The sequence below is a fragment of the Synchiropus splendidus genome, chromosome 8, assembly GCF_027744825.2.
Source record: "Synchiropus splendidus isolate RoL2022-P1 chromosome 8, RoL_Sspl_1.0, whole genome shotgun sequence".
Lineage (NCBI taxonomy): Eukaryota > Metazoa > Chordata > Actinopteri > Syngnathiformes > Callionymidae > Synchiropus > Synchiropus splendidus.
In genome coordinates this window covers 17,253,441-17,275,848 of record NC_071341.1, presented here as the reverse complement: position 1 = coordinate 17,275,848, position 22,408 = coordinate 17,253,441, and the positions used below count along the sequence as shown (strand labels likewise).

At 46.3% G+C, this 22,408-nt stretch overlaps 2 protein-coding genes and 1 long non-coding RNA gene across 6 annotated transcripts in view; 2 read left to right on the top strand and 1 right to left on the bottom strand.

Annotated features, from left to right (window-relative positions):
- Window positions 1–2,760: 2,760 nt before the first annotated feature.
- On the top strand, window positions 2,761–9,549 carry LOC128763552 (high affinity cationic amino acid transporter 1-like). Of its 2 annotated transcripts, none has more exons than XM_053872459.1 (12): window positions 2,761–3,041; window positions 4,684–5,068; window positions 5,138–5,296; window positions 5,357–5,528; window positions 5,594–5,727; window positions 5,902–6,124; window positions 6,375–6,514; window positions 7,729–7,831; window positions 7,887–8,077; window positions 8,144–8,295; window positions 8,438–8,546; window positions 8,607–9,549. In XM_053872459.1, the coding sequence occupies exons 2-12, from the start codon at window positions 4,699–4,701 to the stop codon at window positions 8,765–8,767; spliced, it is 1,914 nt and encodes a 637-aa protein (XP_053728434.1). In that variant the 5' UTR covers window positions 2,761–3,041; window positions 4,684–4,698; the 3' UTR covers window positions 8,768–9,549. The 2 variants fall into 2 exon arrangements, with proteins under 2 accessions (XP_053728434.1, XP_053728435.1); XM_053872460.1 differs by lacking the exon at window positions 2,761–3,041 and adding an exon at window positions 3,647–3,691.
- Window positions 8,018–10,579, bottom strand: LOC128763554 (uncharacterized). The gene is made up of 3 exons (XR_008415659.1): window positions 10,446–10,579; window positions 10,140–10,356; window positions 8,018–8,338 (listed from the first exon to the last, which is right to left on the bottom strand). It is a non-coding gene; the product is annotated as an uncharacterized LOC128763554 (long non-coding RNA).
- mtus2b (microtubule associated tumor suppressor candidate 2b) overlaps window positions 10,124–22,408 on the top strand; it is a 21,700-nt gene continuing 9,415 nt past the window's right edge. For 2 of the 3 annotated variants that reach the window (XM_053872458.1, XM_053872456.1), the window contains exons 1-7: window positions 10,124–10,243; window positions 13,598–15,333; window positions 15,537–15,693; window positions 15,810–15,992; window positions 17,899–18,024; window positions 20,718–20,816; window positions 21,514–21,698. In XM_053872458.1, the coding sequence (XP_053728433.1) occupies window positions 13,768–15,333; window positions 15,537–15,693; window positions 15,810–15,992; window positions 17,899–18,024; window positions 20,718–20,816; window positions 21,514–21,698 (2,316 nt within the window). In that variant the 5' untranslated portion in view covers window positions 10,124–10,243; window positions 13,598–13,767. Of the gene's footprint in view, window positions 10,244–10,299; window positions 10,564–13,597; window positions 15,334–15,536; window positions 15,694–15,809; window positions 15,993–17,898; window positions 18,025–20,717; window positions 20,817–21,513; window positions 21,699–22,408 lie in introns of those variants that run through there. The other variant, XM_053872457.1, reaches the window with a different exon arrangement.

The window sequence follows — 22,408 nt, the reverse complement described above, 5'->3', positions numbered from 1 at the left end:
TCTCGCTGGTGCCAAGTGGGCGGAAGCTCTCGCTGACTGGAGCTCATGATTGATCCGTTCTCATGAAGGTAGGTGTTCGCAGGGTCGCGGCCCCTCAGTAGAGGGCGCCAAGCACCATCACCCTGCCAGTCTAATGAGCTGCGTATCTTATCGAGCGGCACTAGGCCGAGCACGATACGCATTATGACACCGACATGACTATATTTTGTCATCATTTATATTTATAAAATACTGCAAGCAGCCATCTTGTCTTCCATGTGGGACAATGTTTCTGTGAGGCGTAAGTACCAAATCAGTCCGCGCGTGGCATGTGTCCTAGCTGACGCGGGGTGATGACATCACAGCTGGCAGCCACGTTTCGAAAAAACGCTTTCATGAACCTGAAATGAAGGATTTGCTGGTGCTGTCTACCACACGACCAACTGTTTGTCACCAGGTCAAAGTAGCACTTCCTGGTCAGTATTGTAGCTGCTGGATGTGACGTCATCATCTCGCGGCATGGCACATGTAGGGAATTGCAATTCGCTGCAGGGTTAAATGGCCACGTCATTCATCACATCTGGAGGCTACCCCGGCTAGCCGGCTAGCTACTCTCGCCACGTTTGTCTGGAACTTGAGCTAGCATGAAGGGCGCTTGTTTAGCCGCGACTAGGGTTTCCCAGCGCTCTGTATCATGGAAGCTTCTCCCTGCCATGTTGTCACCGCCAGGCTTCTCCCCTGGAGCTTTAGTAGCAAAGAAGCTACGCTGGGGTTCTACACTCTGTTTGAGTTTGCATTACGTTTACATCGCTTATTAAAATATTTTTTTTGTCCATTTTCCAAAACGCAATATATATTGTGAATGTGTTATTACTCTTCCTTTTATTGACATTTTCACGCAATTTCATCTTCATTTTTTTTTGTAATATATCCACCAAGGTCAAATCTGTTTTTTTTTTTAATCTTGTGTGAGAATGACCCTTTTTCTGAGGTCAATGAACTTACAGGAGGAAGTTCAAGTGAGTGCGTCAACAGGATGGTCGGCCACGCCACAGTTCAGTCCTTCACACTGACCCTGATCTAAATACTCCTGACTTTTCCATCTGGTCAAGACGGACCTGACCCCTCGCCCCAACCCCCACCTCCCTCATACCGTCCCACTCTCCAGGAGAAACTTAAGAATGATGAAGTGTCTTTTCCATGGTATCATCGAAACAGAAGGCCTTGACGTCACTGAAGGGCCAGCTGTCCCCGTGGGGCCCGAGCAGACCTCGCTGGGAAGGAGACCTTATCAGATGATGGCCATCATGAAGGTGGAAGTCACGCCTCACTGAAGGGCCTGGAACACACAACATGTGACTCAAGGGTCATTTCCAAACTGGCCCTCATGAGCCTGTGTGTCACCGGCCGGTGCAGCCGATTGGCCCAGAGGGGGGGCCGGACCCTTCCCTGCCCAGCGTCTGTTTATAGCCCAAACACTGCGAGTCACCTCAGGAGCACGTTGTGTCTCAGCGAGTCTATTGTGCGCTGGTGTGACGTCTCAGCCAGCTGCTAGATTAAACCCACACACACAGGTTTGTCACACCCATCTTTGTGGGGACCTGAACCCTTTCCCCAGCCTCTCCTACAAACCTAACCGTCCCCATGGCTAACCTGAACCAGGACTCTGAACCCAACTGAAACCCAGTTATAATGACCCACTTATTTTGAAGTCTTCATCCTCAAATTGAGGCTTAACTTCATGGGGTCCAGCAAAAGGGTCTCACAAATGCCTTTGGGCCCTTCAGGGGGGCGTGTTTTCCCCCAAATTGGGCCTCACTAGGATAGATATGCTTAAACACACACACACGCTTTGTGTTCTCAGAATTCTGGGGCTTTTGAGACTTAATGGCGCGTTCAGGGTCACTGTCATCTGAAGGAGGAGAAAGGTGTTGGTCACATGACCGAGTCTGTCCCTGAAAGTCGTCGAACAATTCAACTTCATGTTGGAGTTACACTGATATTTATGAGTATTTGCATTGTGGATTCAATCATTTTTCTCTCCGCAAGTCGACGCATCATTCCGATAACTCCGCCCTCTTTCACAGGTTACATCCACATTGTCAGATTCTTTTCTTCACTGGTGTCAAAAAGTGTCCGGTAAAATTGGAGCCGTTTTTCACATCCGGAAAAACACCCTGCAAAACGGTGTAGTTCACATGCCAGGCCTGTAAGTGGCGTCGTAATGCTCTGACAACAACCCAAAGAAGATTGAATGCTAAGCTACATTAGCACACTCACTGACAAAGGCAACAAATACGCGCGTGTCTCATGACAGTCATCGATACGAACTTGATACTCACGGTCAAAACATTTAGTCGAAATATTTAACTGGAGTTCATCTGGAGTCCAGATCCAAAATGTGTCCCTTGACCTAAACCATGAAGTCGACAGAGTACAAATGCTATCAGCGACATGCTAAATCGTGTTAGCAGCTAGAAACGTAAACAAAGGCTCAAGCCTGGTTCCGTGTCCTGGCTGGTTGAACGGAACAATAAATATTGGAGTCTGGTGGAGAGTTGGCGCTCACAGAACTCCATGTTGAAATGCAGATCCAGACCACACTGCTTCTCTGTCATGGCCCATGGAGGCTGGTGAACTACTGCCCCCTGCAGGAGTGGAAGCGCTGCTCATTTTTTGCTGTTCAAGGACACTTTGTCATTTTGTTTGTCGACTTCTAGAAAGAGTGACAAAGTGACTCAAGCTAAATCAACATCCAGTTTGTGTTCTGCGCTCCTCATGATTGATGAGTCAGCAACAGCGCGTCCCGAGCCCGACACCGGAGGGGGGTGTTTCTGGCTCTGGTCCCAGCTGCTGCGAGGAACTCCAGACCCCTCAGGGCCATGTGAGGTGCCGCTGGTCTATTTGTGCGGCAGACACCTGAATGGTTTGCCACGGTGGGAGGCGTGTCGGTCACATGTCACATCACCACTCCGGAGTGTTCCGCGCTGGTCACTGGAGACTGAGAGGCTGAACTTGAAGAGTCGCTGTTTCCCTGGGGGTCCGGAACTAACTGACCTGCTGTGAGTACTTGGAACCCAACTTTTCTTTTATTGAGCAGCAAGATCACAATTCTTATTTAGAACTGGTCTAATGTGATGATTTCGAAGAGGCTGATGGTTCTGAGGTGGAGGCTGCACTTTTGTTTTGGCTCAGGAGGACTGTTTGTGTTGGACGTGTGGCTTCAATTTCCTGCTCAAACTGGAGTCTCCGGTCTGATAAACTGATAAAGATCCACGTTGTTCTGAGAGGCGACGGAAAGATGCTGGACTCAAAAGTTCTCTCTGGAGAAAAATGACCGGGGCTCCAAGTGTGACAGAAATATTGATTTATTTTTGACAATAAACACAGTGCTTTATGTCCAGCAAAAGTATATTAATATATAACCTCAAATATCAGTCTCCATAGATATTAGCGAAGATGGTTTATAAGACAAGATGACTCACTCCTTTCAAGTAAAGCCAGCAAATGTATTGTGATAACAGTCTGATGGGGGCGCTGCATTCTTGTAGCATTCTACAAGAACCTTTATTTGCACATGCAAAATAAAATCCCCATGTTCGAGTTCAAACGGCCGTGCCCTTACAAGAGAGGCCATCTTTGTTGTGTTGCAGGAGTGGGAAATGTGTCACTGTTTCTCTGGAACTACTGACATCAGTGCCAGTTTGAAAAGGTTTGTCTTGATCAACTGGCGAAACAAAACTAAATTGTCTTACAACAATCCAACAGGTAAAAGCTGTCCTTGTTATTCAGTAGAGGTTTGTGCACAGGTTTGTCCAAAACATTTTTTGGCACATAAAAATGGTTCCTGGTCACCTCACGTGACTAATATTTTTTGTCCATAAATAAATAAAAATAAAATAAAAATCCATATTTTTTCATGCTGAAATCACAACAAAAGTTGTGTGTGTTTTAATTTAAAGGACCATGACAGAGAACGAGTCAGTGGAAGACATTAGCGTGTTACGTTCAGGGCGCTTGAGACAATGACCTCTGTTGCCAATGTTGCGCTAAACGTATGGTAGTCTTTTTCCTCCTTCACTGTGCCAGACAGACCTTTGGGAACCGTCAGAGTAGTGGTGGGCAATATATATCGTTGACAGTATTACTGCCAATGTCTTTGTAATTTTGCTGTAGAAATGCTGTCTCAAAAAGAAAACATCCATAGACAGTAACTGAGTCAGAGGGAGACATTCGCCGGCTTTGTGCCGCATCAGTGGGCTGGACTGCAAGTGATGGTCACAAGGTCTTGCCACAACTACAGATTTCAGAAGTAATAATGAAATGACATGCAAAAACATGGTGTTCGGTATAAATGGTGGTAAAACTCGAGTCAATCTCGAGAGCACGGTTTGGACTTGACCGGACTGGTGTTGCCCAAAATACAATTATACTTCAAATATACCGGAAAACAAGTGAGCAAACCATCGTCCCTCGTGGGGTCACTCGGCAGACACAAGCCTTTTACTGTAGCAACGCACACCAAAACAATCTTCATTGTCACAGGCTATTATTTCAGCAACTTTAAAGTCACATTCAAAGAATGTTGTCGGAATATCGCTCCCAAAAATATTGAAACCCAACCTTCATTACAGGAATCGTAGCCCAAAGGGAACTACCTTTGACTTTCACTAACTCGAGCCTCCTAAATCTGTCTTTGGTTAGCTCGTCTGCCCTGTGATGTTTCTGACCACGTTAAAAGATATCGGGCGCCAGCTTCTGCGAGTCAAGGTCGTCGACTGCAACGCCGACGATTCCCGCCTCTCTCGATGCCTCAACACCTTCGACCTGGTTGCGCTCGGCGTCGGAAGCACTCTGGGTGCCGGCGTCTATGTGCTGGCCGGCGCTGTTGCCAGGGAAGATTCCGGGCCAGCGATCGTCCTGTCTTTCCTCATCGCCGCCTTCGCTTCAGTGCTAGCTGGGCTCTGCTACGCTGAGTTTGGCGCCCGAGTCCCTAAAACAGGATCCGCCTACCTCTATAGTTACGTAACGGTGGGGGAGCTCTGGGCCTTCATCACCGGCTGGAACCTCATCCTGTCCTACATCATCGGTAAGTCTCGTCGTCGCCGGTACCTGCAGGTCCAGCTCGGGTGTTTGTGGGTAACCAGGGTGTCCTCAGGGACCTCCAGTGTGGCCAGAGCTTGGAGCGCCACCTTTGATGAGGTGATCGGACGACAGATTGAAGCGTTTTGCCGTCAGCACATGTCCATGAACGCCCCGGGTGTCCTGGCTGAGTACCCAGACATCTTCGCAGTTTTCATCATCATCCTCCTGACAGGTTTGTGACGTCACACTGGTGTCAGAGCGTCACCCTCCGGCTGAACTGAGCTGTCTACAGGACTGTTGGCCTTCGGGGTGAAGGAGTCCGCCCTGGTCACTAAAGTGTTCACCTGCATCAACGTCCTGGTGCTGCTGTCCGTCATGGTCTCCGGCTTCATCAAAGGAGACCTGAAGAACTGGAACCTGAACCCAGATGAGGTCCTGAACGCCACCTGGAACTCCACTCTCAAGTCGGTGACAAGCTTCTGTGGTTGGCTCTGCACTGGTGCTTCAATACTTCTGATCCCACCTGCAGCTTCACTGAGACGCTGGTGTCCCAGGAAAGTTTGGGGAAGGGTGGATTCCTGCCGTTCGGCTGGACTGGAGTTCTCTCTGGTGCCGCCACTTGTTTCTACGCCTTCATTGGGTTCGACTGCATCGCGACGACAGGTGAGGGGATCACTGTTGTCCGACCCAGTTTCCAGTTTGATGTCTCTCACCAGTTGCTCAAAATGCTTCGTTCTTCTGTCCAAAAGTTCTCCTTAGCCCAGTCATTCTGTTCCGACTTCCTGGTATAAGTTGTCACCAGCTGCTTTGAGGTTTAGCATGGTGCTTCATCTGCAGGTGAGGAGGTGAAGAACCCACAGAGAGCCATCCCTGTTGGGATCGTGGCGTCGCTCCTCATCTGCTTTGTGGCGTATTTTGGCGTGTCGGCCGCCCTCACGGTCATGATGCCGTACTACATGCTGGACAAAAGCAGCCCTCTGCCTGTGGCCTTCAAGTACGTGGGCTGGGATGGCGTCACGTACGGGGTCGCCTTCGGATCCTTGTGTGCCCTCTCCACCAGGTACCACCCTCTCAGACTCACCAACATGAATGAGTCTTGTTATCACATGACCTAGCCTTCCGCTCCGGGTCACCTGACTTCTCTGTGCTCAAGCAAACGTGGGACCAAATATGGGCCCTGCATGTTGCGACTCACCTCCTGAACTCAGCGTCACAGTTTCCAGCATGGCCGTGATCAGCGGGTGTCCATGTTTGAGTTGTTTGTTTCGTCTATCAACCCTGCACGTCTGGTGTGTCTCCTCCTCCTCCAGCCTTCTGGGGACCATGCTGCCGACGCCCAGAATCATCTGGGCCATGGCAGTCGACGGGCTGCTCTTCAAGTGTCTGGCTAAAGTCCACTCACGCACCAAAACCCCTCTAACTGCAACAGTAATATCTGGTGTTGTGGCAGGTGAGGTCCTAACACACTAACCCGGTCCGTCCCGACGCTCCTCCCGAACATGCTGTCTGGTGATGCACACTTCTCTGAAACCTTCTTCCTGCTTCTTTCCTTCTTTCCTTCCTTCTTCCTTCTTCACCTCCTCAGTCTCCTGGGCTCCATGTTTCCTCTGCCTCGCATTATCTTCTCTATGGCTCGCGACGGCCTGCTCTTCTCCTTTCTGTCTCATGTCAGCGAGAGGAAGACACCCATCGTGTCCACCATAGTGTCAGGACTCTTGTCTGGTAGGTGACTGAGACCGGCACAGACGGCATGTCTGCAATTCATTGTTCGCACATTGGTGTCCTCACCGCAGCTAGCAAGTCTAAACTCAGGCTATATGCACAGTAATGACTATGTAGAGACAGTGAGGGATACAAATGTTTCTCTGTAGCTCAGCCATCACTTTTTTTTTTGGTTAAGTTGTTGTCGTACTGTGGTACGTTGGTAAGGTAACCATTTGCAAGTACAGAACGGAGCATCTGGGATGATGGCGGCGGAAGACGTTGTGATGGAGATATTACTCAGTTGTGTGTCTCGGCATTTCCCGTCAAGGGTTTCTTCAGCAGAGTATTTTGCTTGGTCCCGACTACACTCCAAGTCCAATGTTCGGGTCAATATTCAGCTTGCTTGAGGAGTATTTTCAGACAGCAGACAACAGAGAGTTTGTCAAAATATATCTGCCAGCAGAAGAAAACTAAAATTAAAGTATTATTATATTTATTTATTTTTCTGTTTTTTTACTCATTTATCCTGCTTATGTTTCTAATTATTATTTAGGTTGTTAGTATTTTTACACAATATGTATATAGCTTATATACTCAGTTATTTTTAATACAACTAAATGTTGAAGATGCTTTTTTCCTTGCTTAATTTTTTATTTTAGTTTTCTAATTTGAGTTTTTTTCATCCTCTTTTTCAATAGTTAATGTAAAAATATTTTTACAACTTGATATTTATTTTACTGTTTTTAATAATTTATTATGGACGGGTTTTTTTTCGTGACTGAAAATGAGATTAAGTAATGACATTAAAATTTTCTTTGCTCAACAGTCAAGTTTTTTCTTTTTTTTTTTGTGGACACAGTAAGTGCTGATACATGTTTCTGGCATTTCATCCGCAGCATTGGTGATGTAGAGTGGTCCAACAAGACGAATCAGTGAGAGTTGTTTTTGTCTTCCCATCAGCTGTCATGGCCTTCCTGTTTGACCTGAAGGACCTGGTGGACCTCATGTCCATCGGGACTCTGCTGGCCTACACGCTGGTGGCTGCATGTGTGCTCATCCTCAGGTACGTCCTCACGCCTGTGGCCCCCAGGCAGCGTGTCTGAGGGCTCGCTGTGCAGGTACCAGCCGGCGCAGCCCAGCCAGGCCTACCAGATGGCCAACACTCAGGAGGAAGCCGAGGCCCTGGACCGCGCGGACATCCTGCCACACGCGGACCATCACTTCACAGTGAGCAACCTGCTCTCCCCTGCCAACACGGAGCCGACGCCTCTGTCCGGGTTCACTGTCAATATTTGCACCAGCCTGCTGGGTGAGTGAGCAGCTCCGACTGGAAGAGCGGTGTGAGAGCCATCAGCCGTCCGGTCTCCCCCTGCAGGCGTGCTGATGTGCTGCTTCAGTGTGGTGGCGGTCCAGGGGGGCCTGCGTACCTGGTCCCTCGCTGTCCTTGGGGTGGTCATGGCGATCTGCATGGTCACCACTTTGGTGGTGTGGAGACAGCCGCAGTGCAAAGCCAAACTGGCCTTCAAGGTGCGGCCTTCTTTCCTACTCTTCTCTAGGCACACGAACGCATCTGAGATAGGATGAGAAGTAGCAGGTTGAAAATGTTGTAGGGGAAGCAGGTTTTGAGTCAAGTGAAAACTGAACAAACTAAACATGGCGTGGCCCTCAGGTTCCCTTGCTGCCGTTCATCCCTCTCGTCAGCATGTTCATCAACATCTACCTGATGATGCAGCTGGACCGAGGAACTTGGATGCGCTTCGCCATCTGGATGGCTCTCGGTAACCCCTCGAAGTCCGGTCCATCAGATCCGACCCCTAAACACCCACCTCCGTCTGCAGGCTTCTTGATCTACTTTGGCTACGGCATCCGTAACAGCGCGGAGGCGGCGATGAGCCGACCCAGCTCGCCGGCCTGCACCATCAGAGGCGAGCCCATGGCCGCAGACAAGCAGGCCTTCATCCACATCCCCAAATCCAGCAGGGAGGAGGACGAGATCTGAAGACGCCGCAGGTTCCACTGCCTGCCTTCTACGCTGGCTCCATGGTGGTTTAGTCATGATGTCATCATAAAAACATCTTAGCTAAAGAGTGCATCAAAAACAGCTTGAGGTCGATTTTCCAAATCAGAAAACCATCCCCTTGAAGCAGCAAACATCGCACTCTCGTGACATCTGCCTCATGAAAGTCAACGTTTAGAGCAGTTTGAGCTTGACCTCGTCCTATCAGGGGTCACCAGAGCAAGACCTCCACCTGATACAGTGATGAGGGCAGCTGGTCATAATCTTATTGCTGCTGTTTCAGGGTTGAGTCTTGAGCGTTTGTTTTCACTGAGGGACTAAAATCTTTGTAAATAATGTACAGGCAGATCCTTCAACAAAACATGTCATTTCTATCCAGCCAAAGCCGACTTGGATTTCTATGGATTGATGCCCCAGTTCAGTCTGAACTACACAACCAAATGTTGAAATAAATTGGACTTAAATCACCTGCTGCGGTGATATAAATGTGTACATATATAAGTATTAAAAATTGCAGTATTTTAAATGTTATTTCTAGTTTTCTGTAAATATTATTCACTCTGTATTTTTGAGTCAATTTTGCTGTTTTACTTGAATGTGCTTGAACACACTGATGAAAACAACAGTCGAATACCACGCCACCAGGTTTATTTTAGAAGAAAATGTGCTTATTTAGCTCCAGTGTGTTTAGGATTTTGTTTCTGCAGTGCTTCGTTTGTATCTCTGTTGTTCACTAATTGTAAATAAACCCTTGTATAAGCTTTGATTTGACACTTTTTCATCGTGTTTTTGAGTTGTAGCTTCTGTATTTCTTTTACGCCTCCTGACCACTGGATGGTGCTGTTGCGCGAAAGATGCTGCTACCTGACGTTCTCGAACTACAGTTCAAGCCCAAAACTACAAGCGTTTCAACTGTCGCAGCTCATGACTTCATCATGTTAAACTTTCTACAAAAATTTTATGTTTTTAAGTTTTTACAATGATGGTACAGTAGAGTTTTGGCCCGATGACACTCAATTTAACGTTGATTTCTCATTGTGATTATGATGATCGACATTTATTATTATTTTATTATTATTATTATAGTTTGGTTTTTTTTACCTGAATCCGAATCCGAATATTTCCTCTTAAAATAACTCGATGTAGGACTCATTAAATTTAAAATTGTGCCAAGTTGTAGTATTATAAAGGTACTAATGAATGGCTCATAAAGTTAAAAAAAAAAAAAAAGTTGTATGATGTCTCTCTGTGACTTTGTACATTTTCGTTTGATACAGTGATGAATTCTTTAGCCGTACGGACCAGCAGGGGGCGCCGTGCTCTTGCATTGTTTTGGGCGTCGAGTCGTTCTCACCTTCTCTCCTCGCTGTTTTCCAGCGACGCTGCAGACTCTTCCTCCTCCTCCTCTTCATCACTCCGTGTTTCCCTCCTGTCTCCTGCGTCTCCTCTTCGTCAGCGGTGAGTTTCTGTTTTGTTTTTCATTCACAGCGCCTTCATCCGCTCGTGATCTTCAGGTGAGCGATGACGCTGCAGCAGCAGCAGCAGCAGAACATCGTCATGTCGGTTTTTATCTGAGTTGATGTCAGCGTGTTAGTGGAGAGACTGGCTGAGGATGGAAGCAAACACCTGCAGATCCAGCCGGGCGTCGTCTTCATCTCACCTGCTGTGCTGCTCTCCGTCTGTGAACCACATTTCGTTTCATGGAAACGTTTCAAACAGAGAATTACTGCGAGACTTAAGGAGACTTCAGTTGACACTGGTGCTGGTGCAGCATCGCGGTGAGCCTTATGTAACCTGTTCAACCGTCAAAAACACGTGTTTTGCGATTAATTCACGATGTTTATGTATTTTATTTTTCAAGTTGTCTTCTGTTATCATGCATTATTCAAATGTTTATTGCCTTTAACGCAACAGAATGATTTGGTTCGACGATATAATCTATTTACTGTTATTAAGAGAATGGAAATTTAAAAATATACTTAATTTAAATGGCTAACTTTGTGGAACAACGACAAAATACTTCACTAACTTCAGCGAATTTAGCAAACATGTAGCACGATGCTAGCTGGCGTCAGTTAGCATTGCTGCACAACACTAATAATGAAGTAGAAGTATACAGTACGATAGTTTTTCTGAACCTTTTCTGAACTGTTGTCGCACTACGATTTACACTCCGTCTCTATATTGGTCTCTGTTTTATTAAAGTAGTTAAAGCGAACTCACACCGAAACAGTGATTCATTAAATTCTTAATCTGAATAGTTTGAGTGTATTTATTAAATATAGAATAATGACAAGTGTCCACCTCATTTACATTAGGTGTATGTTTAAATATAATCATTTTTTAGATAAGTAAAAGTTCATTTAGCACCAGAGATGGATTCATTATGGAACATTATTGACGCCGACATAACTAATGTTCAGTCTTCAATTTTCTGTTCCTTTTCTCTTTCCTCTTGTGTTTTGTTGGCCCAAACAAAAGGAATATTATTCCTTAGTGTTGCACAGTTTTTCTTTTGTCACGTTAACAGTCTTCCACGCTTGTTTTCATTTCAGCATATAATGTATAATGTATGTTTCCCCCTTTGCTATCATCATGATAAAATGATAAAAGGCTTTTTGCGTAGATCAAGTCGAGTCACCTTCATCCTTCAACTATTTATCTGTAAAGTTACTTAATATATCCCATATGGTGTGATTAGTTTGTCATGTGAGAGCTCAAAATGTTTGTGTTTTACCTTCACTTGCTCCCTGCTTTGCTGAGATTAAGCTGCCGCACATGTGACCCTGGTCAGCTGGGACAAGCTGTTAACTATGAATGAATTAGCACGTCAAATGGAGACACACCTCTGCTGGGTCAGAGCTGCTGGTTGGTACACAAAGAGGCCACTCATGCATTAAAGGAGCCAGACTGTTGCCTCCATTTTCATTCACCCTCAATATTTTATGAAGATCCCGCCTAAATCATAGGAAGCCAGCAGGATGCATAAAGCCACGCTGTGCAGAATATAAAATGCAGCAGCAGATAGGGAATAAACTGAGATGCATCTGTGTATGAAGATCTTACAGGCAGGTGGTGGTGACGGCGGCGGGTGAGGTGCTCGGCAAATGGGGGGATGGGGATGATAACTTGCTCAGGGAAGCGAGCGGTGGAGAACATAAATTTCCTCCACATTACCAGGGCAGCGATGGAGTCTCGGCAGGGAAATTAGCTGGTGCCGGAGCCGGGAGTCTGGAACACGGAGAAGATTAGATAGCGGTGACAATGAAGAGTGGAGTGTGTGGTCATGACAGTTGCCTCTTGTGTCAGGTTGTGTTCAGAAATAACCCTGAAATCAGTCGATCTGAAGCCATGAAATAGTGGGCAAGCATTCTGCACCCCAAATTTCGATGGAAGCATGATGACCCAATTTAAGTCGGAAGGTAAAAATATGGAATTCCGAATCTACATAGTTACAAGTTTTGATTAATTTTATGATTTATGTACTTTAAATACACATAGCTTAAGTAGTGGTGAGTGCTGAATCCTCACAGCAAGGTTCATAGGCTCGATTCCTGCGTTGTTCAACTCTTATTTGTCGCTGTATGTTCACTCTGATTTCCTCCAGTGTTCCAAAAAGCAGAGGTTAAATGACTTTAAATGTCCGTAGATTTGAGTGGATGCTTGAATTGATCATCTATTTATGTCACCCGCCTCTCCTCCCAGGTAGCTGGGACAGGCTCCGCCCCCCAAGTGTGTGGTCTTGTACATTTATACAAAGTAGCCATAGCTTCCATTGATCCTTTCGCAGTAAGATCTGAAATGAATCGTGACTAAACTTTGGTGATTTTGCTGACGCCACGTTGATCTTATCACAAGCTACTTCATTGAGCTGAGTGATGATCCTCTAAAAAGCCACCAAGCTTCTGAAATCCAACTCCAGATTTCTGCCGCATTGTCGCGTCAATTGAGACCAGAGGGATTTTTGGGTGGAAGGGAAGTTTCCTCAGCTCATTATACACACGGATTACTGCGGCTCATTTCTCAGCGGGATTTGGATCCTCAAGAAAGTCGTGGCATCCAGTGCACAATCCATTTTCTGTCCTTGACGGGAAGTTTTGGCTTCAAACTGACTGCAGCACTGTGATAGACAAGATATGGAGGAAGAGGAGGAGGAAGGTGAAACCACATCTCTGCTCTGCAGTGCAGCTGCTGAGGCAGCATATAGTATGCCAGCCTCGGCTGCAGATTCATCCCACCATACACCCACTGGTGTGTGAATGTAGCAAGTGACTCTGTGGGTAACCTCAGTCTCATTATCACCACCAATTGATTACGGCATTTTCTGTGCAACAACTCATCTTTCCCATCATTTTCCCGTACGCTATCCATCCAAGCACTTCTGGTTAATACACTCAGGAATAACAACCTCTGGGATTCCATGATCCAAGAAGCAAATGATGCAAAGTTATCTGTTCTCGTGCTCGAAATGCACCAAATAACTACATATTTATCAAGATTAGAGAAGCTCTTCTATATCAAAAGCAGAATCGGAAAAACTTTATTAATCCCAGGGGAAATTGTATTCGTAACATGCTCTCTGCACAACATATCACAATAAGTGAAAAAAAAGAAATAGTATTATAAAGTGCAAAACTAGAAATAGTGCCCAAGAAAATGCAGATTCAAGAACAGAAAAACGTGCCAAAGAATCCTTCATTGTAATTTTTTCAGGGATGAATTGTAGGTTTTCATTGCCACAGAAGAAAGGACCTCCTGTGGCGCTCAGTCTTTGTGTGAATCAGATTAGACCTTCTGCTTCTGTTTTCTCAGGAAATTCAGACCCATCCTCCCGTTGAAGCGGACACACAAGTCTTGAGTGAAATGTGAACCTGTTTCCAGCTCTTGCTGTGTCGGCAGGACAGTCGCGGCAGACCATGTGAGAACTGATATATCATCGATTTTGTTAAGTGCAACCTTTGGCACCCTGTGGTTTGCAAAAAATGTGTGACAGAGGAAAGACGCTTGTCCAAGGGGAGTTACGCAACAACAACCCTCAAGATGGCCTGCACGTGGACGGCGATGCCAACGCCAATGAGATCAGCGTGGACGATGGCAGAAGGACGCTTGACGCCAGTCGTGTGACGGAAACCATAGAGAATGAGAAGGCCATCATCTGGGGTGCCGACTCTCAGAGCGACGACCCTGAGCTGGCAGAGTTTGAGATGTTGGAGTGTCAGGAGCTGGAGGAGTACCTCGTGGAGGAAGGGGAAGATTTTGTTGGACTGCTGGAGCGTAAAGATCTTCAGGGACAGTTCACGTCTTGCGTCAAACCGAAAGACGCAGGAACGTCGCCCGGGAAGGAGGAGAGGAGGTCTGATGTCAGCTCAGGAACCGATGGCTTTGTCACTTGTTCATCCACGTTTGCTAGCATGGCGACTGCCTTGGACACAGTTGGACGTTCGACCATCTCAGAAGACCTGGACTTGGCCTCCCAGACTTGTAACACTATTTCAGAGAGAGGAAACACAACACAAAGAAGTCAGCCATCGAACACAAGGACAGTCCATCCAAAAAATGTCGACATGAACTGCAATTCTAAGATTCACTCACCAAAAGCACAAGTGAGCAGTGGTGTAGCTCCATGTTCGGATCATTTCTCTAACAAGCACAGGAAAAACAATAACCCGGGAGATGAAGCGGGGAATCCTGTTTCAAACAGAAACACTGAGCACAAGAGTGCTCCCGCTGTGAAGCAGCCACATGGAGAAAGCGGCATGAAAATAGATAAAGGCACACAAGCAGATGAAAAGCCAAGTCCCGTGTACAGCCCCAGCAAGACGGGCATCCGCAGAACCAGGTCTTCAATAGAGCCCAAGGTTTTTAACAAACCATTTGAGAGCACAATGAAAAAGCAAAAGTCTTTCGACAGGAGTTACAGGAAACAGCCCTCATTTGAGAACTCCCCCAAGAAACAGAATTCCTTTGAGAACGGTCTGATCACAAGGTCATCGAGTCTTGACCAGAGGAAGCCATGGGTTAGCCCCAGTCGTACAGTTACCACGTCTCCTCCCAAATCTAACACCGCTTCACCCAAGAGACAAGGTTCTCCAGCTAAGGGGCAAACCATCAGAGCACAGAGCCTCGACAGCGCCACCTCTCCTAAGAAGGTTGCGCCACAAACAGCAAAGCTGAAAACGTCGCTGAGTAGCGGCATCCCTAAACCCATCATCCCTTACCAGAAGGAGCCGGAAGTCAGACACTCTTCACCTCCGCCGAAGCCCAAGAACGTCCGTCCAAAAATAATCACCTACGTGCGAAAGAATCCTCAAGCGGCTGCCGTGTCGGAACCTCTGACTCACTCCAAACAGACGACTTATTCCAGCCCGCCTGTAAAGGCACCACTGAATATGAGTCCCTCCAATCTGCTGTTGGACAAGTTTCGTCAGGAAATGCAGAGGTGTGGACACTATCCTTCCAATGTTGGAGGCTTGAAATCATCCACCACTTCTCTCAGTGGTAAATCCGACTTCTTACTTGACGAGATGGCTGAGAGGCATCAACAGGAGGTGAGAAAATCCTCAATAATATTCTGATATTTGGCTTTGACTATGGATGCAAAGGGCCAAATTTTTAAACATTTCTATAAGTTGTTTAGAAATTAATCGGCACTCCGCAGTTAGTTTTCATAGTCCATGTTATGTTGTATATGTATATGTTTTTAGCCAGTTAATCTGAGACCCGTTGCTGAGCTGCTGCTGTCTGTCTGTAGCTTGTATCTCAAGATGGAGGTGGCGTCACCCGCTCCCCCAGAAGACCTCAACTCGGGTTGGGCGCAGTGACAAGGCAGCCCACTTCGAAGGCAAGGGTTCAGCAAAGGTCCCAGTCAACCCAAGCAGCGTCCGCACTCAGCCACCAGGACTCAGCAGGTGACAACATTTATCCCTGGTGTGTCGCTCGACTGTCGCTTGGATGTTGTGGCACATGAATAATAGAACGCCCTTTGAAGAGTCATGCTATAAAAGCTGCTTGGTTCCTAATACAGGCTTAGAGACACCCCAGAAGTGCCTGCCGCTGAGGCCAGGCCAGACGGGTCTCCGTCCTCCGGGCTTCTCTGCTCTCCCACCTGCCCGTCTGGCCTCTTTCGGCTTCGTCCGCAGCGCCAGTGTGTCGTCCGTGTCCAGTAACCAGTCCAACGAGAGCGGCCACAGTGACCACACGCTGCAGCGTGAGTCTTTCTCTTCCAGCCCAGAATCATGGGCAGTCAAGATTTGGCTCCATAGAAAATGTTGAATCCTAGTTATTTAAAAGTGAAACTAAAGATACTATGTGTGTTTTAGTCGAGTGATCTGTGCGACAGTGTTCCAGCGAAGGTGCGATTCCTTTCTGACCCAGCAGCCCTCCGCTCACTGCTCTAGCGCTGATCCATGATCAGAGCCGGCTGACAGCAGCAGGCTGGTACTGCACATGGAAGCACTAAATGAGATCCACCAGTGTGAATCAGCCTCCAGCCGACTGCTCAGCCAATCACAGTCATTCTCCTCTCTCAGCGAGTCTCCCCGGTGAATTGACGGCGCAGCAGCGAGGGCTGTGTTAGTTTCCCACCGGAGGCTCCTCAGATGCCCACGGCAGCTTCCCCGTGAGTAATTCAATGTTTCCCCAGTGATGGGACTGTCTTCGCTTTTTCATTGGATTCAGATGAAACACAGCTGAAGCATCACTTCAAACTACAGACGACCAGATGATTGAGTGGCATGGAGGATTGTGTTTACTATCAAAACTAGAGATGAACTGAGACACAGGGCACAGATGCTGTTTCAGTCTTGTTTGTCCTTTGACAGCCTCCAAATTCATGCAGAGGAAGAACGATGGAACTGTAATACTCATAGCAGTTTCAAGGTCACAGTCAGGCTCTATTATCAAGTTATTGCAGTAGCTCCATGTAGTCGCCCTCCGAACTGCATGGTAGGTGAGCTGAATGGTAGGTTGCAGACGACAACACAGTTCCTTCCTCTTGGATGAAGTGCAGGTGGTAAATGACTCCCAGCTTAGCCATGCTTACCCTGAAGAGCTTCACTCTCAGTCAGCCTTTCGCTGACTCACTGAGTGCTGTGATGCTCATCCTCCGTGCCTTGCTCAGAGACACAGCGAGTTGGACTCAGGTAAAAGCAGAGTCCCACAGGTGTGTGCCAGATCCATTGCTCAACAGGAATTAATTCATGAAATGTTTTTTTACAAAGAAAAGAAATGGAAATGCGTTTGAAACGTGATTGACTGAGTGAGGTGGTTGAACAGCTGGTGACAGCAAATTAAGCCTTCAGAAAGCCTCAAAACAACACAACCACTGGGCGTGTGAGTGGTCTGCTTCTGAAGGAACTAGTGCAGTCACAGTTCGTTTGGATTCATAAATAACAAACACAAATTTTACTATGGCTGTTTAACATTTCATACTCCTTCAATAGATCAAAGCTGGAACAGATGTGAATAATTTAAAGTGTTTTCACTGTCTGCCAGTGTGTTTGGAGTGAAGAGAGCGTGCCGCGGGCTTCACACTCACACTGTTTTGGCTGCTTTTTTGGATCTGCAAATCCACTTGTGCTGTCCGTCCATCACTCATCTGTCTATACATCTTTCCTTCCTTACAGTCACCCTTTCATCAGTCCATCTATCTAGCATACATTATTCACTTACTCCATCCATCGATACACACCACCATTATGGCATCTTTTTATCCATCCATATATCCTTTCTTTTTTCTGTCCATAAATGAAAGAATTCTTTATTTATTTATTCTATTTTAATCGATCGGGGGACACTTATTAACCATTAATAAACAAATGACTCGCTCATTGACTGCTAATAATCACGGACTACTGTGTTGTTTAGGTGACCATTCCAGGTAGATCTAGTCAGGTTCAAGACTGTAATAAGGCCTTTATAATGGGCTGCTAATACACATATGGCTAAGTAGTTAATTTATTGTAGTGCATGTTCCCTAATCTAAAGTGTAACCCAAATATTTCACTATACAGTCACCGTCCATGTTTCCATCCATCCATTCATCCCTCCTTTTCTTTCGCTCGTCCCGTGTGCTTCAGACAAACTGACGGAGAATCAATTCTCCTCCTCCACAGATCCCAACAGCAGCAGCGATGACGCCTCTCCTCTGCGAACTGCAGGATCGCCTCATGGTCCAAGTCACCCCCCACCTGCGGGGCTGCAGCGCCGCTCTCTGCCTCCTCAGAGAAGCTCACCTCTCAGTACGTTCAACTCATTGCGTGGAAAAACACTGGAGATTGCAAGTGTCGTCTCAGTGATGACAACATTAGTTGTGACTCTTCAGTGAAGGTCACAGTGGAGATCACATGACTGTGTGTGTGGGGGGGGTAAATGTTTGTGTACTTGGTTAAGCTAGACCTCTGGGGACCAGTTCTTGGAAGCACACCTACTTTTGAGTACATTTTGCTTAGTGGGGGCATTTTTGCTGATGGTGAAGACTTCAAAATAACACGGTCATTATAACTGGGTTTCAGTTTGGTTCAGAGTCCTGGTTTAAGTTAGCCATGTGTTTTGGGTGGTTAGGTTTAGGGGGAGAGGCTGGGGAACGGGTAACGGCAATGAGAGGTCCTCACAATGTCTTAACAAGGAGAGAACTATGTAACGCATGCATTCATATGTGACTCATGAAGTAAGTTTGTTGGTGCAGCTTTAAATATTTATGTCACAAGAGGGGTTTTATTTGTGTTTGCAAATGTGCGAAAACTAGTTCCGTCTTGTGCGTGTTTACAAAGTTGTTCATGTGTATGCCCAGTGCATGAGTGTCTGTGTGTATTCAGAAGTGTTGCCATCTTTCAGCAGTCTGTGGGGTGTGAGAGTCTCCCTCCGCTGCCTCTCAGTGTGAGTGTGTGTGAGGTGAACACCGGCCTGAACAAGGTGACTGTTGCTCTCACTGACAGCTCCCGGTGTCGACTGTAGACCTGAACTCCCTGATGGGAATTCCTGTTCCAGTGAGTGTTCAGGAAACTGCTCATGAAGCAAAAGCACTCGGCTGTGCAACAAGTGTCCCCAGTGTGTTCCAGTCAGGGTTTGAAATGCAGGCTCCAGGTTCACTTCTGCCAAAATCCACGAGGCCATGTCGTACAGAAACCCGTCCGATGACTGTTTCACTGCCGAAATGCTCTCACTTCCTGTCAATATTTGCTTGTGATACTCCGCGTGATGAAAATACACCTTACCGAGAAAAAAATTCAAGTCCTATTAATACATCAAAGACAGGGCTGCGAGGCAAACTGCACTCCTGTTGGTCTCATTATGAATATGAATTTTCAGATAGGTCCACAGGACACAGCATGACCTCATTTTCACTTGGCATCTCTGAAATACAGAGTGAGCAAACTGTGAGCTTCTGGTGACTCTTCGTTATTTATTGATCTTTTAAGAATGACAAAGACAGACAAGGAGCTGCCGATGTCCTACAGAGTCTGCTGAAACAGTACTTTGTTATATCTGAACTGGATCCCTTCATCCAGAGATGCAACGCCAAGAAAGTCATTGTTTTATCTGGTCATCCAGTTGGACCAGTAACTGCACCTCTTCTGACCCGCGTCTGACCTTTTGGTATTTGTTGTCGATTCAGAATCCGTTTTCTAAATATAGTTAAATAAATGAACATGGTGGGTGGTAGTTTATCACAACAGCGAATTTGAATGCAGCTTTTTAAGTGTCTTGGTGCGAAGCAAACAGTCCAGGATCTGCAGTGATATATACCCGTTGCCCGAAATTGCATCACTCGCTGATATTCATTTTCAAATCGAGCGTTTTGTGTTCTGTGATGGCGGGGCAGTATTTCTGTGTTTTGACACCACCCTGTGGTCAATAAGTGCAGTGCACTCGGCTAGCTCGACTTAGTCTAGTGGTCGCTTTTCTCGACACGACAGTGAAGTCAGATTAGAATCAGAATCAGAAACAACTTTATTGCCATGGTCAGTGGGGATCCCACCAACCAGGAAAGTTCTTTGGATTAAAGTGCTGTCATTAATAAAATAAAATAAAGCTAAATAAAATACAATAAATAAAATAAAATAAATAGAAACAACTAATAAGTAAATAAATAACCTACAAACAACAATGACTGATCACAAATTCAACAGTCTGACGGCCGAGGGGAAGAAGCTGTCCCTGTGACGGCAGGTTCTGGTCTGGATTGACCGCAGCCTCCTGCCAGAGGGAAGAGACCAGGGTGAGATGGGTCGGTGAAAAGGGTGAGACCTGCACATATCTGGGTCCTGGAGATATACAGACTTATGCAAGGTTTGGAATGCCTGTCTGCTGTCAAATCGAATGTTGGGATTCTTGCCTAACACATTTTTGATTTTAATTATTTATTATTTTTGCATCTAATAATCAGAAATTGTTAGGCACAGAAATAAATACTGACTGAACAGTATGACCTTCAGCAGGTCTAGTTTGGTCTAGTATTTAAAACAATTAGGAGGAGGTTTATCAACATTTCTCTCCGTTTTCTTTTCTATATTTCATAAAACAAGCTCAAATGACAACCTAAGTATTGCTTTAAATAAAATGTAAAACATGCGCCATGATCATTTTGTTATTGTATTTTTAATTCACTTTAATTACATATATTATGACACAGCATATGATACATTTAAAATCAGATCAGATGAAAAATGTTCCTGTAAACTGTGAATTTCATTCTGAATTATTGACTCTTTAAAAGCCAAATTAAAGCACAAGAACTGTTAAATAACTCTAATAAACCCCAATGATCTTTTATTGTCAACTTTGAAGTTAATTTCATATTGAATATGAAGCATGTGACTCTGCTCACATGTGCCCCCAATCTGTTCTGGCTCTCAATAATAATTCAATTTCACTGTGTTCCTCTTGTTCAGATGGATTTTATCTTAAAGCCTGTCTTGTCCTTGTCAAACAGCCTCCAGAAGAGATGTGCACAAGGACCCAGAAGCCACGCTGTCTCCCAGGCAGTCGCCTAAAAGGTTTGCAGTGGTGTCGCCCAAGCCTCAGTCCCCTGGTGAGTCCTCTCCTATCGCACTGCGACGCATCTCGCTGTGCAACTCCTAACACTTATCGAGTGTGTGTTATGTGTCATGAGCCTCTTGAGCATCTCTCCACATCCTCTCTGATTGTGTTGCTGTTCTCCCTTCCTCCTCCACTCTTCGTTACGCGGACCGGCCTGCTGTTGTCACGGCAACAAGCCTCAGCTGCTGATGGCTCTCTGTAGCAGTAAATCTTGCCGGGCCAGGTCTTCCTCAGCACCTTTTGTCCCTGAGAGACACGAGAGGCTCCTGAAACCAGTGAAATGTGTTTAATACCAGCAAGGTCTGACATCATGGTTAGCAGCTGATGGTCTTGGTGGACGTTAACTGGTCGAGACAGCGAGCAGATGCCAGTAGTGGAGGAGCTGCTTCTGACATAACAGCCTATCAGCTCCCTAATAGTCTCCCGTGACACTCCATTAAACTGGTGAAGGAGCTGCAGCTCAAGTGCCAATATTAGAAGTGAATTTGGTGCGGCCATCATCTTGGAGCGCCATCTATTGGTCTGTATTATGTAACATGCCACTAGCTGAGGCTTGTTTCCTCAAGGGTGATTTTGGTAGTCGCCCAACTGACCTCCATTGTGGTTTCCTCAGGGTCAATAATGAGCACAAAGGTCATCTGCGCGGCAGAACACACCGAAATCAAGGCAATGTTGTGGATGTGTTTCAGTTCGTGGTTCAGCCACGGCCGCACGAACGGAGCAGGCCAAAGAGTTGGACCGGGTCGTGATCCAGCAGCTGCGGCAGCGCTGTGAGCAGCAGGACCTGCAGCTGCAGAACTTGCAGGCCCAGCTGAAGAAGGCGTCTCTGTGTCTGGACGTGTTCACCATCACCACACAGCACTTCTGCCACAAGGTAGGCGCCAGTCTTTCTCTCTCACCCGATCTTCAAACAGACAAAAGATCCGAGTTGCTCTGCGCTGCTGCATTCAAAGACAACATGTTGCATTTGGCTGTCAAAAGCCATTTGGTTGATTCTTTAAAGAAGCTTCAAGAGCATGGGGAGGGTTTGTCTTCTCTGCATGTGAGCAATGAGATGAAAGGCAGATTCTGTGATTCCATTTGGTGTTTCCCTGCTTCTCAAATGTGGACTGAATTAATCGCTGCTTGTACTTTTATTTCACCCTCTATCGCTCGAGTGAAAGACGAGATGGCTCTGCCCGATCTGAGTTGTCCGAACCTGGCTGATTCTCACACTGATAAAGAACCTTCCACACTTCTCATGGCCACTCTCTCACAGTATCTGAAATGTACAGCTGTATATCAGTAAAGGCCACACTAATGTACTCATTAATCTGCATGTAGCTTCACAAGAACAACAGGGAAATTTGAGCAGGCTTGTAGCCAGCATAGCTTCTTTTGAACACCCTGTACTGACAATTAGACACCCAACTTTCACACCATAGAGACATCCTGAATTTTCCTCCCTCCTCTGTAACTGCGATGTCGCAGCGCTCGCTGCCAGCACCCTGCATACTATGTGTATTTAGAGGCGACAAGTGTTAATAAGATGAGATGAGATGATATGAGATTTATTACTCCCACAGTCGGGAAATTCAACATTAC